The 16,224-nt window shown below is 39.8% G+C and overlaps 1 protein-coding gene across 6 annotated transcripts in view; it reads right to left on the bottom strand.

Annotated features, from left to right (window-relative positions):
* Adgrf5 (adhesion G protein-coupled receptor F5) overlaps positions 1 to 16,224 on the bottom strand; it is a 90,197-nt gene that overhangs the window by 12,650 nt on the left and 61,323 nt on the right. For 4 of the 6 annotated variants that reach the window (XM_026394427.2, XM_026394429.2, XM_026394430.2 and 1 more), the window contains exons 9-15: positions 14,528 to 14,743; positions 13,397 to 13,600; positions 7,335 to 7,505; positions 5,277 to 5,396; positions 4,910 to 5,119; positions 2,741 to 2,953; positions 802 to 957 (exon numbers count right to left, since the gene is read on the bottom strand). In XM_026394427.2, the coding sequence (XP_026250212.2) occupies positions 802 to 957; positions 2,741 to 2,953; positions 4,910 to 5,119; positions 5,277 to 5,396; positions 7,335 to 7,505; positions 13,397 to 13,600; positions 14,528 to 14,743 (1,290 nt within the window). The remainder of the gene's footprint in view (positions 1 to 801; positions 958 to 2,740; positions 2,954 to 4,909; positions 5,120 to 5,276; positions 5,397 to 7,334; positions 7,506 to 13,396; positions 13,601 to 14,527; positions 14,744 to 16,224) is intronic. The other 2 variants (XM_026394431.2, XM_026394432.2) reach the window with 1 other exon arrangement.

Below are 16,224 nucleotides of genomic sequence, written 5' to 3'. Positions count from 1 at the left end.
CAGAGAGACATGAAATGCTAACTTGCTTCCCTATATGGTTGTCCAGGGCCCAGTGACCAATAATACATCTGAGAATGACCACAAATCATTCTGTCAACTCAAATAAGCTTAGTGATAGAGCCGTGTGTCCTTTGTACATCAGGGGTCCTGATACTGGGAAGAATCATGAGGAGATGCCCAGGATCATCACAGATCTCCTTGCCTCTCTGTTAACTGCGGGTGAACTTTCAGCATGGGCTATTATAGAAATGCCTCCACAGATCATCACTTTGCATCTCAAAGATATTTTGCAGAGGCATATTGACTTAGTGGTGACAAAGGATGTGAAAGGCAGTTACCTGTTCTTTATATTAATTCTTCCCATGTGGCTGTGTCTCACTCCCATGTGGCTGTGAATCACTCACAGATTCTGCCCACTCTTATCTGACTGGTGAACTACCTGGTGGCCTCCCATGCTCAGCTGAAAAATGATTTCATCTGCAAGGCTTTCCTGATCACTTTCTCCCCACCTGCCAGCAGCAGAGTTAAACCAGGTGGCCCTTCTGACCACCCACAATAGGCTTAGATTTGCACATACCCAATGTATGTGACATTTTTTTACTGCATCTGTCTAGCTTTTCCCTAGGCCTGAGGCCAGAAAACATGACTTATTTCTCTTCAAATCTACCATGGTTAGTCCACAGCTTGCCACAAGAAAAGTGTTTGACATATATTTACTGCATGTATGAATGAGGAAGCGAATGAATAAATGAGTCCCTGCTCTTGACTCTAACATTTTAAAGTAATATGAAAGGCACTTACCAGGAACCAGAGAGAGCTTCATAGATGGACTCTGGACTGAATTATTAGCAGCATTGGTAAAGTGACAAAACACATCAACATTTCTTGAACACGAGGAAACTGAGCTTGTGTTGAAACTATATTTGTAGCACACTTGTTTCCCATTAACTTCTTTTGCTAGAGATAGAATGATTGAGAGCATGAAGTCACAACATGAGCATCCAAAGCATATATATTATCAAGGTGATTCAATGTGAAGAAACCTGTCAAATATTTCTCCAGAGTGTATAACATTCATTTTTAATGCATTTTCACATATTTCCATAAAGATGATCTCTGTTTCCCAGAAGTAAGCCTGCATATGCATATGTGCCAACCAGAAGTTTGCTTCTGCCATTCATAAATCCAAATCTGTGCCCATATGTTTTTGATGGTCACAATCATGCTTTTTGAGCATCCCTCTAATCCTTCTACTACCTACCATCATGCTCTGTGCATTTTTCCTATCCTGTCTTTACTCTGTAGCATTTTAATCAGCTCTTTGTGGATCTTTCTTCTCCACAAGCTCATATATTTTATAGAGAAGACTCTTGGTCTTATTTATCTTTGGATCTCCCAGTACTTAGCGCTCTCTCTCTCTCTCTCTCTCTCTCTCTCTCTCTCTCTCTCTCACACACACACACACACACACACACACACAGATATGCATATTGACCACAGAGTGCTGAAAACATTTGAAGGTTTCAATATGCAGGTTTGTGCTAAATGCTTCTACATACAGTCTTTTTACGATAATCCAATCTTTTGGAGGCTGGCATTTCAAAATTTTTATTTTTTTCTCCAATCTATGTAACTTATTTTATATATTTAATGTTATATGCACTCTCTTTTATGGCACAGGCCTTTCTAGATATCAAAATATGTGCCTAAATTATTTGATCTCCTTTTGTTTGTTTGTTATGGCACCTTACAAAGTGCAAATTCCCAAGAACAGTTACGAAAAAATGAATGAGTTTATAAAACCTTCAGGAAGGTATCTGTGTTTTGAGATTTGAGGTTGTAAGCTCATGTTTAGTTGAACTTAATCTCTGGAAATCCTGAGGAATTTGAATTGAGGATATATTCTACCAGGGAGGAATTACATTATTGTTGTTTTTAATTGCCTTATGGTTTAGGGTGCAAATCAATGGACCACATTAAATTAGTTATGCTTTATCTTAGTGATCTTGAACCACAAACATTATAAATTCAAAGCCAAAAGTTGGGTGAGGACAAAACTGTTATAATTCTCAGGGGAAATTTGTTGCCCACCCCAAAATTAGGCCCAACTCTTAACTTAGGCAGATGGATTTTGGTTTTCTGGCCTATTCTTTTACTAAGCATATTACTGTTTGACATTGTGCTGGTGGGGTGGGGAGCCTCAGTTACTGCTTAGGGAGCATGGTATTTTTTATGCCCTCTGGAAGCCTTAATCCAAGGCTCCAGGTTTCTAATTCTGGCAAATGCCAGCAGTTAAGCTCTAGCATGAAATAAAAACATCATTTCTATTTTTTTTTCTTCTATGTTTTAAGTTCTTGGTTATTTCTTTTACTTTCTGGCATGCTCAATTGTGCATTTAAAAGAATTGTTGTGTCACTTTTATAGCAAGTTATTTGACAGCATATCAGGAAGGATTATCAGAATATTCAGTCTGCCACATAGGAGGAGTTTAAATCCAATGAAGGTTATCTTAACACTGTCTTCAACAGTTCCCACCAAAAAGAATGTACTCCACCCTCGCAACTCCAAAGATTTTGCTGCAAACTGGTAAGTCAACAGGCGCATTGTCAAACAGAAAGTAATGTCTTTGGAATTCTACTCTGTTACACTGTATTTCTGAAGGTTTCTTGATCCCTGCTTAAGAATAGAATTTTGAATCCACATATAATATGTCCTATCAGTTCAGCACTCTGCATCTTACCTGCCGGAAAGGTCAAGGAATCAATCTGGAATGTAACTTTGTAGTCCATATCCTCCTCTATGCAGCACTTGAAGGAATGGGAGTCTCCACATAAGAAACTAGCTTCCAAAGGATCAATCATGATGTTGGGCTCTAGAGGCAGCGGGTGAACAGTGACATCTTTGGTTGCAACACTGTATGAGTTCTTGTATCTAAATATGCAGTGATAGGTTCCTAAGTGGAAAGAAGCAAAAATGAGATGGAGTGAAATAATCACTCCTAAAGGCATTTGCTGGAAAGGTTAAGGAGAGTATAAGCTTTTTCTCTCGAACCTAGATAAGGCCACACCATACCTTCCTGGATACTGAAGGACAAAATTCTTGACCAGCCCTTCTCCTGGAATCCCCATATATTTGAAAGATTAACCAATGACCCCATAAATATGCATTTAGTTTCAAATAAAATTAAGCAGCTTATTCAAGGTTAGGAGTGATGAAGTTTCAAACCAGATTCCCAATTTCTGTTCCAAGGTTCTTTCATCAACCCAGAAAATAAATAGGGATTTTGGTGTGTTCAAGGATGAGATTTGTTTGTGTATTTGTTTGTTTAATTAAGTGTTGTTGATCCAATGGAGCATGATGTTATTTGATGACCCCTTCCCCATCTCTAAGTGGGCAGGACCCTCAGGTTCCAGAGTACCACAGCATCAGAAGAAAAATCACTTGAGCAAGCTGCCCTGGAGAAAATATAGCAAGATTTTAAGGTACCTACAGGTAAGTTATACTCTCCCATTTTTCTTATATTCTTTCTCTGGAGTAGCCAGGAGTTAGCAGGCACCAACCAGAGAAAAAAGAAGAAGCAAGAGACAAAAGAAACACTTTCAATTCCTATTGGGAGGAAGGGGGAACTTAAGACTGAACATAAAAGTAAAGTATTGTAGATTCAGACCAAAACAGATTCTTCAGTACCCAGGGATGGAACTGCTTAATAGTTTAATGTGATGGGAAAAGCTACAGTTATCGCCCAGCAGTAGGAAAGAGCAACTGGACACAGCAGATTTGAAGTCAGCATGGGAGAAAGATACTACCATTTCCTGACCATGTGTTAGCAAGTCCAGAGCCCCAAATAAATAGCTACTTTGGCAGCATCATCTAGGCCTTACATTAAAAAAAAAAAAAACCATAAAGAAGGTATGGGACTCACAGAATCTGGACTGATTAATCTTATAGTTAATAAAAGGCTGCAGAATGAGTGGTTGAGAGTTGCTCACTAGGGCCAGATTTGCATCCTGGCTCTGCCTACCACATTAATAAACTTGGATAATTTATTTAATCTTGCTGGGCCTTAGTTACCTCATCTGTCAAATGGGGATAATAATGATACTGTCTCTAAGGTTCATTGCTTTAAATAAATTAATACATTAATTCATCACATAAAGCCCATCACACAGTAAGGGCTCAATAAATGTTACCTCTTTCTGTGATAGTTCTGTCTACCAAATTCATTTTTCTCTCCAAGATTTGTGTTTCCTCCTAACGTGAACAGTGCGTAGAGGTAAATAAAAGTGCTTCTTTCTTCAGAACCAGATATATAAAACTTTTACCTAGTTTTTTTGGGTTTTTTTTTTTTTGTTTGTTTGTTTCTTTTTTGGTACTAGGGATTGAACTCAGGGACCCTTATCCACTGAGAAACATTCCCAGCCCTTTTTATTTTTTTATTTTGAGACAGGGTCTCACTAAGTTGCTTAGACCTTGCTAAGTTGCTGAAGCTGGCCTCAAACTTTCAATCTTCCTGCCTTAGCCTACCAAGCCGCTGGGATTACAGGTGTGCACACCCATTCCTGGATAGCTCTATTTTTTTATAATATAGTTGGGGGAAATACTCCCAAAAGTCTTGAAAAACATTTTTAAAAACAATCCTCTAACAGAATAGCAGACTCTGGAATCAGACACTACTTCCAACCCTGGAACCTTCTTCAACTGAAGTTGTGTTGGCTGAAGCATGTTTATTCTCTTCTCTGGGCCTCACTTTCCACAGTGTGGATGTTATAGTGATGACATCATCCCCCTGGGGACTGTCCCTATTTTAATGTGATGTGGACATGTCCTAAGGCAGAACCTGGGTGGATACTATCATGGAATGTTCCCTGGGGACCAGATGGCACCACCCATCCACTGGCCTTTCACTCACCATTCCACTCCCTGGTCGAGGTCTTCACCGTCAGCACTGACTCTGCTCTATCAAGATACCTCCTCGTGGTGTAAAACCTTTCATAAATTTTGATTCCAGCGGAAGTGTTCCAATATACCTCATCGTAGTTACTCACATCGCTGGTGCATTTTATGGAAAAGCTTTGTCCCTCAGAAACAGAAATTAGGTCTGGGGTTATGGTCAGGTTGGCTGAAAGAATAAAAATAGAAAAGACAAAAAAAAAAAAAACCAGACGACAAGTCCAGTGTTTAGTCTTTCTGGTGACATCAAGACACAAAAGAAATTCAAGACAGAGACAGCAATCAGGGACCCTCCTGACTCTATTGGGGTCAGCGCGAATCTGTACCTTGCTGCTCCTGGGCTTTACTTGTTTCTAGGCTGTTCCCGGTGGTGCTCTGAACTGTACTCACTTCCATCACATGCCTTAGGAACTCGTGCACTTCCCTTTTGTGGCTGGAATTATCTCCTGATGATCAGCAGGGCAAAAGGTTGCAAACTTAGGGGTGTTGAAGTAACCCAAGCTCCCCTCCAACCTCCTCTGAGACACCTTGAGGGACAAGAAATGGCTGGGTTCTTGTAGTGACTTCATTTTCTACTCTTTAAATATACTTTAAAAAATAAGATCATGTTGAATCTTAACTTCTGTCTTTCTACATCTCTCCTTCGTAGACGTGTGAACCCTCAAGGGCGGGCCTTTTGCTTCTGTATTTTTTGTATGCCCAGCACCTAGTTCTGGGTCAATACAAAGCCTCGGCTTGATAAGCAAAAGAGTGAATTCTGGAACTACATTATCAGTGTGGGAATCATGGCATTTATTGCCCAAATAATCACAATTGGACTGTCTCAGGCAAACTGGGATGTACGGGCACCTTAACATTAGCTATACATAATTATCTAACTAAAATTAAATACTTATATCAACTTAACTATATATTTACTACTCTATATGAGAAGCTCCAGACTGATTCATGAGAAATTATTCACAGGAAATGTTCATGAGACCATTGCAAACACAAAAGTTCTGTGAAAGTCCTACTCTCTCTGCCTCTGCTTCTTTTTCCATTCTCTTAGAGCATCTCATTTACATGATTGCCACTTCAAAATGTTATTGGCTTCAGTTTCCATAGGGGAACAGCATCATGCCACTGATGCTGACCTCCTTTTCCAAGCAATGTAAAATCTTATTTTTAATCATAATAAAAAGAAATCTGGGCTTTCCATGGTGTTCAAATGTTCAGATACAGCACCAGAGTGGCTTAGGCAAGGCATACTGGATCCCTGGCATTGGGTTCCCTGGCCGCAGGGACCCAGAGGTGACTTTCTAAGGCTTAGCTGCATCTAAGAGTGGAAAGAAAAGGCATGGAGCCATGAGTCTAATTCTTTTGATTCTCAAATGAGATCCAACTGCCAGAATAGTGATTTTCAGCAAAGGTTAAATACATCCTCATGACCTGCCCCAATTTTACAAATAAGAGTGAAATCACAATGAACAATTTGGAGAAGGATTAGGTTTATCTGCACATATTATTGCCCAGAGCATTTTGTGGGTATTTTGGACAGTTTGCAGTTTTCTGAAGTGTAGGTGGTTATGTACTCCCAGTTTTAACTCAAGAGTTGTGTTGATCACGTGGGCCCACATAAGCCTCATTGTGATCTTTGTACCAATGCTAAATTACAGTAGCAGAAAGCATAAATATAGTAAAACAGGTATAACGTTCAGCAGTCCTTTCTCTGAGTTTTTCAAAAAGGGTCTGACGATGTGTCTAAATGGTCCATCTTCATAAGACAGATGGAAAAACATTTTTGCAGTTATGGATAAAATTATACTGCCTTATGATATGAGGAGAAATGACACTTGAAAGTGTCATTTTAACAAAACAGAATTGAGATATTACTCATTCCCACTTTAAAATATCGACAGACTAATGGATTATTAAAGCTTTCTGTAGCTTGATTTCTAGAATGGGTGAGACAGGAGAGGAGATGGGGGAGGGAACTGAGGGAAGAGGGAGAGCCAGGCTGGTGGATCCAAGGAAGGAAGAATGGGGGTTGGGAGGAAGAGGGGAAAACTCTCAGGGGCAGGGTACACTTATTATGAATTCAATAACAATAGGACCAATCTGATGGCGAAACTACTTCCCAGTCCATTTTCTGCCTTCTCAGTACAATGCAGCTACTTCCTTCCCTACAGCCATTTTCCCATCCCTACCCTTCCCAATTTAAAAAAGATGCCACCTCAATTTCAATGGCAGAGAGGGAAACCTCTTCTACCTCCCATTGTTTGATTTACTCCCATCACAAACCCACTCTAGGGAAAACCCTACTTTCTTTTGCCTATGGATATCCCTAGGTGATTGGCAAGTGTAATGGAGTTATGGCTAAAAAATTCTGAGAGAGTTCTTACCCACAGAGGTGAATGTCACGTCTATGTTCTTACTGCCTCTGGCTCCATGTACGCCGATGAACTCACAAGTGTAGATGACTGTTGTTCCAGATGACCCACTTGGGCACTGGGTTCCATTAGCCTTGAGGGTGAAACTGCTGCATTTAGAATCTAGGTTTGTTTCTGTGTTTCCTGCAATGACATACACAATTCTTTTGCTGTCAGGACTGGTTGACTTGTTAATTTAGTATCAAAGAATCAAATCAAAGAAACGGTTACTATTTAAATTAGATGTTCTTTTTGAATGGAGAGGGGAGAGAGTTTAATGGTTGGGTCTGCAGACTCTGGATCCAGGTTACCTGACATCCAACTCCATCACTTACTTGCAGGTGTTGTTGAGAAAGTCACTTAATTTGCACTACACCCCAGTTTTTTCAGATGCTAAATGGAGGTAAGTAATAGCAGCAGCTACTTCCCGAGACTGTAAGAATGTTCAATGAGACTATTCAAACACACACACATACACATAAACACTCACACATACACACACACACAAACACACTTAGTAAGTGCCTGGCTGGAACCTTTCCCCAACAAAGACCATTAATGGTAGTTACTGGAATGTGAAAAATAAAAAAGAGAAGCAATGTATTTGGGTATGACTTTAACTGAAAGAAAAAAACATATCAGATTAATTAGACTACTATTATTTCTGAAGGAACAAATGATTCTGGGACATCTATTCATCTTCTTTGAAAGCACTTTTATAGCTTGTTCCCTTTTAGCGAAAGCTTTGACATCATGTTTCCTCAGTTACCAGTAGTTTTTTTTTCTTCATAGTAGCTCTCTTTCCATACCTCCCTTTCCATTCCCAGAAACATCTTCATACCATCTTCACCCCTTGCCTGGGGTTCTAGGACACTCCAAGTCTAGTTTTTCCCACCACAGTCCCTTCCCTCTTTCTCCTCCCACCATTCATGCTTAAAATATTCTTCCACTAACATCTATCTTTCAAAAATGAAATAAAGAGAATAAGCTCCTTGATTCGTGCCAAAACAAGTACATGTTTTTTGTTTTTTTTTTTAGCACTGGATAGAGGATCAATGATATTTGAAAAACTTTACTTGACATGCAACATGCAACCAGAATTTCTCCCTAGTCCCCAAATGGTTGTTCAAGCCACCCAAGTGATTTCCACCTTCATCCACCATGCAGCTACTTGCATGAATTACTTTCTAGCTTATAGATATGTCTCCCTACTCTCTCTAAGGCTCACCTCTTCACTTATCCTTTGAACAGTCACTTCCTCCATTTCCTCCTGGACCTTACTGCATCCTTTACTGTTCTTTTCCCTGCATTTTTAATCTTTTCTATGGTTCCCTCACTTCACCCTTCAGATATACTCAAGGCTTCGTTTCCTAAAATGGTCTTCCTCAATCCAAAAGCTCCTCTACCCACCAGGGCATTTGCTTCCTCACTTTGTTCCATGATACTTCTATATTTGCCACATATTTTTCTACCTGTGCCACTTCCATTTTTCAGCAAATATTTACAACTGGCCTTCTTCACCCTCTGCTTTACCAAGAGTGAACCTTTAAGGCCAATGTCAACCTCCTCTTTTCAACCTGGACTGTAGCATGTCACGCTGCTGACCCCTGTCTCTCCCATAGGTCTCTCCGGCTTCTCCTCTGTCTTCATCCCTCCTTCTGGGCCTCATTTCCAGGTTCTTTGCCCTTCTATTCCCTTCTTCAGTGCAGACATTCCCAAGGATACTGACCTTTCTGCAAAGGTCCTGATATACATCTTTCCTCATCTTTTCATGACTCTCTCATTGGGCAATCTCATCTACAGCTATGGCTCCTATTTATTTTTTTTTATTTTTTATTTGTTTGGGGGGGGTACTAGGAATTGAACTTAGGGACACTCGACCACGGAGCCACATCCCTATCTCTATTTTGTATTTTCTTAGAGATAGGGTCTCACTGAGTTGCTAAGTGCCTTGATGTTGCTGAGGCTGGTTTTCAACTCATGATCCTCCTGTCTCAGCCTCCTGAGCCACTGGGATTACAGGCATGTGCTGCTGTGCCCAGCTGTGGCTCCTATTAAATACTATACTCAGATGACTTCTCACTCTCTTCTGAGAGAAATATCCTTGTTGGAAATTCTAGAAGCAAATGCCCAAGTGTTGATTTGACATCTCAGGTACCTCCAATTCAGCATATGCAATTTATTTATTTTTCCCTAGACAAAGCCTGCATGTCTTCCAGTATTTCCTCTTTTTGCCATTGGCAGCTCACCAAATTAAAAATCTTAAGGTCATCTTTAATCACTTGCATTTCCTCACATTGTACTTCTACCCAAATATAAAAAACAATCTTTTAGATTATGCTTTTGAAACATTTTATAGTCAATCCACAGCTACTTGCCCAGGTTCTAGTATTTGTTGTTTGCACTTGACATATTATTGTAGCTGGGCCTCTGTATTTAGTAATTTGTCCCCTGAACCTATAGGTTACATTATATGAATATTTATTTTTATAAAGTTCACTTCAGATTACCTGACTATCTTCCCTTTACCCTTAAAATCTTACCATTGTGTATAGAAAAAGTAAAATCTGCTTAGTGTGATATATGGCATTTATTCTCAGTATAATTTGAATATGCCTCTCCCCTTTTGATCTTGTTCTACATCCCTCTTGTAGAATCTAGGTCACATCCTGGACCTTTGACATGCCCTGCAGGTTCACACCTCTATGCCTGTGTTCATCCTGAAGTCATCTTCTTCCCTCCTCCTCTCCACTGACTCTTTTTTGTTCCATATTTTTTATTAGTGCATTATATTGACTCTTACTCATTCTTAAAGATCCACTCTTTTCACCAAACTAGCACACATGGGAATAAGCTATGCAGGATGGAGTGTATAAAGAAACATAGTGAAATAATGGTAATGTGCAGTGGATAGGCTCCATAGGAAACAACTGAGTATATTACATAGATTAAAGGGAGGTATTCTTTAGTTGAGAGACTAAGAATGACGTCAGAAAGAAGCAAGACTTATTTTAGGCCTTGAAAGACAATTACAGTTTAACAGACAGAAATGGGGCTCGTGATCCTGATGTGGGTTGGATGTATGTGGTGTGTTTGAATCAGTGCTGATTCTAATGTTCCATTAAGCTGCTTCCAGGGCTGGAGCTGGGTTAAGGATAATCAGCTGCGTGAGATCCAAGTCTCCACTCCTTTTTAACTAGAGTAGTTCCATTCTGGTCTGCTGTACACATCAGATATTCTCACACCTTGGGGCAATTCTGGTTTTCTGAAGGACATTTGGCAATGTTTAAAGACATGTATTGTTCTTGCATCTGGGTGCTACTGACAGTAGTGAGTAGACACCAAGGATGCTATTGAACATCCTACAGGACAGTCCTCACCAAGAATTATCTAGTCCAGAATGTCAATAGTGCCAAGGTTAATAAGCCTTCTGTTGGACAATAATATAAGATCTTGCTTTAAGAGAGGATTATTTAGTCAAATAAGAAAATGGAGATAAGCAAACACAAAGCAGCAGCACACAGGTCTTAACCAGGGAACAACAGACAGCTCTCGTAGGGAGAGAGTGTACATAAGGCTCCAAAGAGATGGTAAACTCACAAACAAAGTGGAACCCCTGTATTGTCACCATGCACACAGTGTTCCTTATGATACCCTTGACTGTGCAAGTCCAGGTCTGTGTGAAAGTTACAGAATGCAGCTAATAGGTTGGTGCTTTGCTTTCTGCAGAAGGGGTGATTTGTAATTCCAAGATTTCTGCTCAGGATTATATAATACCCCAGACCCTCACCTATAAAATGGTGACAATGGTAGCTACCTTGGGATGGAGAGGAGGAGGAGAAAGAGAAACACACAGAGTTGAATGCATTGAATCTGCCACAGTAACTTTTATGATAATGACAATGCCCTTAAAGAACATCCCTTCCCTTTTCCTGAGTTCAATGGGAGAACATCATTGAATTCATTGAATGTTATTCCTCTCAAAGTTAGAAATTCCCCCATTGATCTGAGTGCAATGGTGCACATCTGTAATTCCAGAGGCTCAAGAAGCTGAGGCAGGAGGATCACAAGTTTGAAGCCTGCCTCAGCAACTTAATGAGGTCCTAAGCAACTTAGTGAGACCTTGTCTCAAAGTAAAAAGAAAATAAAATTAAAACTAAAAAGGGCTGGGGATGTGGCCCAGTGGTTAAGCACCCCTGGTTCCCATCCCTGGTACCAAAAAAAAAAAAAAAAAAGAAAGAAAAGAAAAGGAAGGAAGGGGGAAAAAGAGAAGGAATTCCCCTATGGCCGAGGACTCACTTTCTGCCTTGCCTGTTTCAGAGGGCTTTGAAAATACAACTGATTCTGAGAGGAGGTTAAACCTTCACTTCCAAATGCTTTGGGGTGAAATCTTTTCCTACAGTGCTTCCTACTGACATGGGGAAAATGGGTGCTGAAAGAAGCTGTGGCATTTGGAGAAAGAGACCTGCAGAGAGGGGGCAGCAAGAGGCAAGGACAAGGTGCCAGAGCAGAGGCTAAATCCATCAGAACACTCACTGTGTAGGTCCCCTGGCGGCCAGCCCTGGGGCAGGAAATTCATTGTTCTGCAGCCTGCTCAGTCCACACTGGGCATTAGGAATGGATGCAGAGGTGGCCGCCAGAGAGAGAGGTCCCTGAGTATCTGCAGCGCAGACTTCCTGGTTCCTCTGCTAAGGGCGAGGTTTGTCACCTCTCAGAGTTGAAAGCTTTTCAGTCAGTACCACAGGAATTGTGCAAGGTCTTTCTCCCACCCAGCAGTTCCTTCAGGATGCCTACACCTCCTTTTCCTTAAAAAGCAGGGAAGTGACTAATGGTCCCATGTGTCAGTATTTTCAACAGTTAAGAAAGGCCTTTTCCATTCTCCTGAGGTCTTTAAAGTCAAATACAAATGCTGCAGGTGAAATCAGCTTTGCAAAGTAAATGTGCTCTGGAAAATGTGCCTGGAAATGGATCTTTTTGTTCCATTGTCCAATAGCAAAGGCTTTAGAAAATCCAGGCTCATCACACTAAAGATTTTCATGGGTAAAGTCACATTTTAGTTGAAAGTTTCTGGAGAGAAGAGCTAGATGTGGTTCTATTGGGATTCCAGGTGGGAAAATCTTCCTTCCAAACTAGCAGACCAGCTCACCCAGGTGCTGGATGATTTAGTTGGCCAAGACAAACACTGTTGCTTTTTTTTTTTTTAAACAAAATCTGTGGTGAGTCCTAATCCTTTGCTTTTCATATTATGACAACCTTGGATAAGTCATTTAATCTGAACCTCAATTTCCTTATTTTTATATTGGTGGTAAAAACGCCAGCTTCAAATTTGTGGTCAAGCTTAAATGTGATTAAAAGCGATCACATATATTTTTTAAATGGGTTAATTATAAGCTATTATACAAGATGAAGTCACCATTGCTGCTCTTATTTATTATTACCATATTCATCAGTATAAACTGGAGGGTAGGGGCTTCAAGTCCAATCTCAATAAAACAAAAGCAACCATGATTGGAAACTGTCATGAAGTAGCTGAAGGACAAACATGTCTGCAGAAAAAGATAAAAAGCTGGAAACACCGAGAAATGATTGAAGTTAAGGATATAACTTAATACCAAGAGGAGAGACAGAAACGGGAAGTCCCAAGTTGTACCTCAAATGAAAAGCCAATGACCTCCTCCCTAGCTCTTTGCTGAAGGTAGAAAAGAAAGCAAGGAGGGACAAGCTTTTTTTGTGGGCTGGAAATGCCATGGACCTCAGCCAACAGGATCACTCTCTCTTGGGTCTTCTGTTGCTGAAAATTCATCTGTAACCCAAGCATGACACTCATGTGTCTGCGTTTTTGGAGTTTTGTTCTAAATGGCTTAGATGAAGCTGATACCAAACCTAGTGCTTTTTCATAGTTTGAAGATCAAAAGTGAAAAAAAAGACAGGCATCTGATATTCCCCCCACTTTCTGTCCCATCTCTCATCTTTTACATGACCAAGAAGCAAGCAAAGGCCTATTTGTCAAAGAACGTCTTATCTAACATTCTTACCTAGAATGCTTATTTTTCCTTCCTGCTTCCATTCTACTGTGCTCCAATTTACGTTACTCTCACTGCAACAGTTCAGAGATACAGGATTGTTGTCACACATCACCTTCATTTCTTTTTTTGCCAAAATTCGGATGGGTAGCACATCTATTTTTTTTTTAGCCTCATACTCGAAAATATCCAATATCAGTTTGCAAAGATATTCACCTGCACAGAATACACAAAATCATTTATTATTACCCCACGTATGTATTGCCTTAGATGAATGATAGTCTTGTCTCATGCAGCATGGCATTACATCAGGAGGCCTCATTTTCAAAGCACCTGAGGCTTGATTTAAATGCTCCTTAAGAAACACTTGGGAAATGCTGAGGATCAATGCAGAGGTTTCTGATGCCACAGATACACAGTAGAGAGTTGTTCTGATTGTAGCAGTCTCATGGATTTTGCTAGTAAGGAATAAGACTGAAAACGGGAGAGGAAAAATTTTTGGAAAGCTTTGGAGACTTAGAAGATAGAAAATTTTGACATCTTATTTAACCCTCTGGTAAAATCAGAATTGGCCAAGATGTGATATACCCCATGTGTCAACAGCCTACCTTTTAATGCAGAGAAATAGAGGTGACCTTGTTGATATCTGGATGAAAATGAAAAATTAAGACTTACGCTCCTATGGCTGCTCGGGGCAGGGGAGACAGGATGGTGGGGACAGGCCAAAGGGACAGATTACTGCAGAGGACAGGAAAATCTGGGGCTGGGGGTGATAGATGATGGGGGTTCACTATCTTGATTCTGATGATGGTTTCCTAGGTGTACATAGGTCAAAACTTAAAGAACTTTAAATATGTGCAGTTTATTACACATCTATTCTACCTTAATTAAGCTACTTTAATTTTTTTTTAGAATTTAATTGAAAACTCAAAGAATAAGAACATACAACATAGTAAAAAATAATGACAATACATTAATTAATTTAGAAAATAATTTAAGATCACAGGATAAATTTTCAATTTTGAAGTATGGAGCCTGAATACTTCCTTTTGAAGAGAGCAGCACTGCTAACACATTATAGGGTTTGCTCCTTTAAGAGCATTCTGTTCAGCTTCCTCAAACAAAACACTGAGGAAGACTCACCCGCGTCACCCTGAGTGATGTTGTGGATGGTGAGGCGTGATACTGAGGTTATGTTGTTGGGCATCGAGGTGTAAATGGAGAATCTGCTGCTGTTCTGGATGTGTCTTTCTCCCCGGTACCAAGACACATTGGAGGACAAAACTTCATTTTCACATTCCAGGGTTACTGTGTCCCCTTCAAAGATGATTTCTGGTACGACAGTGAACTTAGTTTCATCTGGAAATTCAAAGAAAAGGTGTTAGGATCCTAGAGCAAATAAATTTAATGGAATCCAGGTGCCACCCATGCTGGGAAATCTTAAGAGGTCTCCTGAGCACCTGGGATGCTGCTAGGTACTAGGGGCAGAGCTTCTAGTTTGGGGCCTACGTAACACGTGTCATAAGGTCACTCAGGAGTTCCTAATGGTAGTAATAGGACCCCAAAGATGTTTTCAATATTTCAAAAATCTGGTAGAAAATAGTGCATTTATTTATGAAAAAGTCACCCAAGCTGATAAGCATGGGGTTTCTTTGCTACTGACTGGAATAATATCAACTGCTTCTCACCAATTACTCATATCTTGTGCCCACTGAAAGCTCTAAGTGTATAATGAGCTACAAATGGGAAGATAAACTTGTTATTGATAATAAATAAAACCTTCCTGAGAACAAAGAAGTTTTTCAAGGTCTGATCCCCATAGACCCTTAAGTATGAGAACTTAGTAGGTTGACAGGTGTGGATTTAGACTTGGATTTTGTCCCACCTGCACCTGTGTGGACCTGGGGAACCTGCTTGGCCTCACCCAACCTCAGCTTTGTTTTCTGGAAAATGAGAACAGTGAGAGTCATTTTGGGAGGGGACTTGGGAAATCAGCAGCTATTATTACTGTGATGGCAGTAAGTTCCAGAAAATCATTGTATTGTCATTACACATATAAAAACACTATGTTGGTTATCTTTGTATCCATTTTTATGGATGCCCTTTGCTTATATAACATGACTTATATGTATTGAGAAAACCAGAGGAGTGGGGCTTGAAGCCCAGGAAAGATCCTCTATAGATAATAAATATGGGAATAAGTCACCATAAAATTAATTTTGGGTAGTATGATGTTCTAGTCAAAATATTAGTATCTTACCACTTCTTTAAGACCACTGGTTAAAATCAGATTTCTTTTTTAAAATCTCATTTAACTATTGGGAAGCAAAACCATCTGTGAGTATTTAATGTAGTGCACTAGCTTTGAAGTCATACAAACTTGAGGTATTGGCTATGTGTCCTTGGGTGAGTCATTCACCCTCCATCAACCTCCAGTTCCTCATCTGTAAATGGGAATAATGACATCTATCTCACAGGACATGAGAATATGAAATAGAAGTAACTACTCTGGAATTAATACAAAAAGATGTGGTAAATGTCCCTGTTTTCATTACGATTATGGTTAATAAGTAAAATTCATGGAACTTCCAATATTATATGGTTAAATGGAATTTAATATAAATTTAGCAGGAATAATTAAGAACAAGTGTGCTGTTGTTTAATGAAGTATCACCAGAGGATTAATGTATGACAAAGTAAATGGATCTATTCTAAAGACTGCCATGTACCTTTTGCATCTTGTGAAGATGGATTTAAAACTAAGTTTCTGATACCAACTCATTCATTCAACATTCTTCTTTCTTGCCCTCTTTCTCTCCTACTCATGCCACACATCATCA

Source organism: Urocitellus parryii, chromosome 8 (assembly GCF_045843805.1).
Source record: "Urocitellus parryii isolate mUroPar1 chromosome 8, mUroPar1.hap1, whole genome shotgun sequence".
NCBI lineage: Eukaryota > Metazoa > Chordata > Mammalia > Rodentia > Sciuridae > Urocitellus > Urocitellus parryii.
This window is presented reverse-complemented; position numbering and strand designations above follow the sequence as displayed.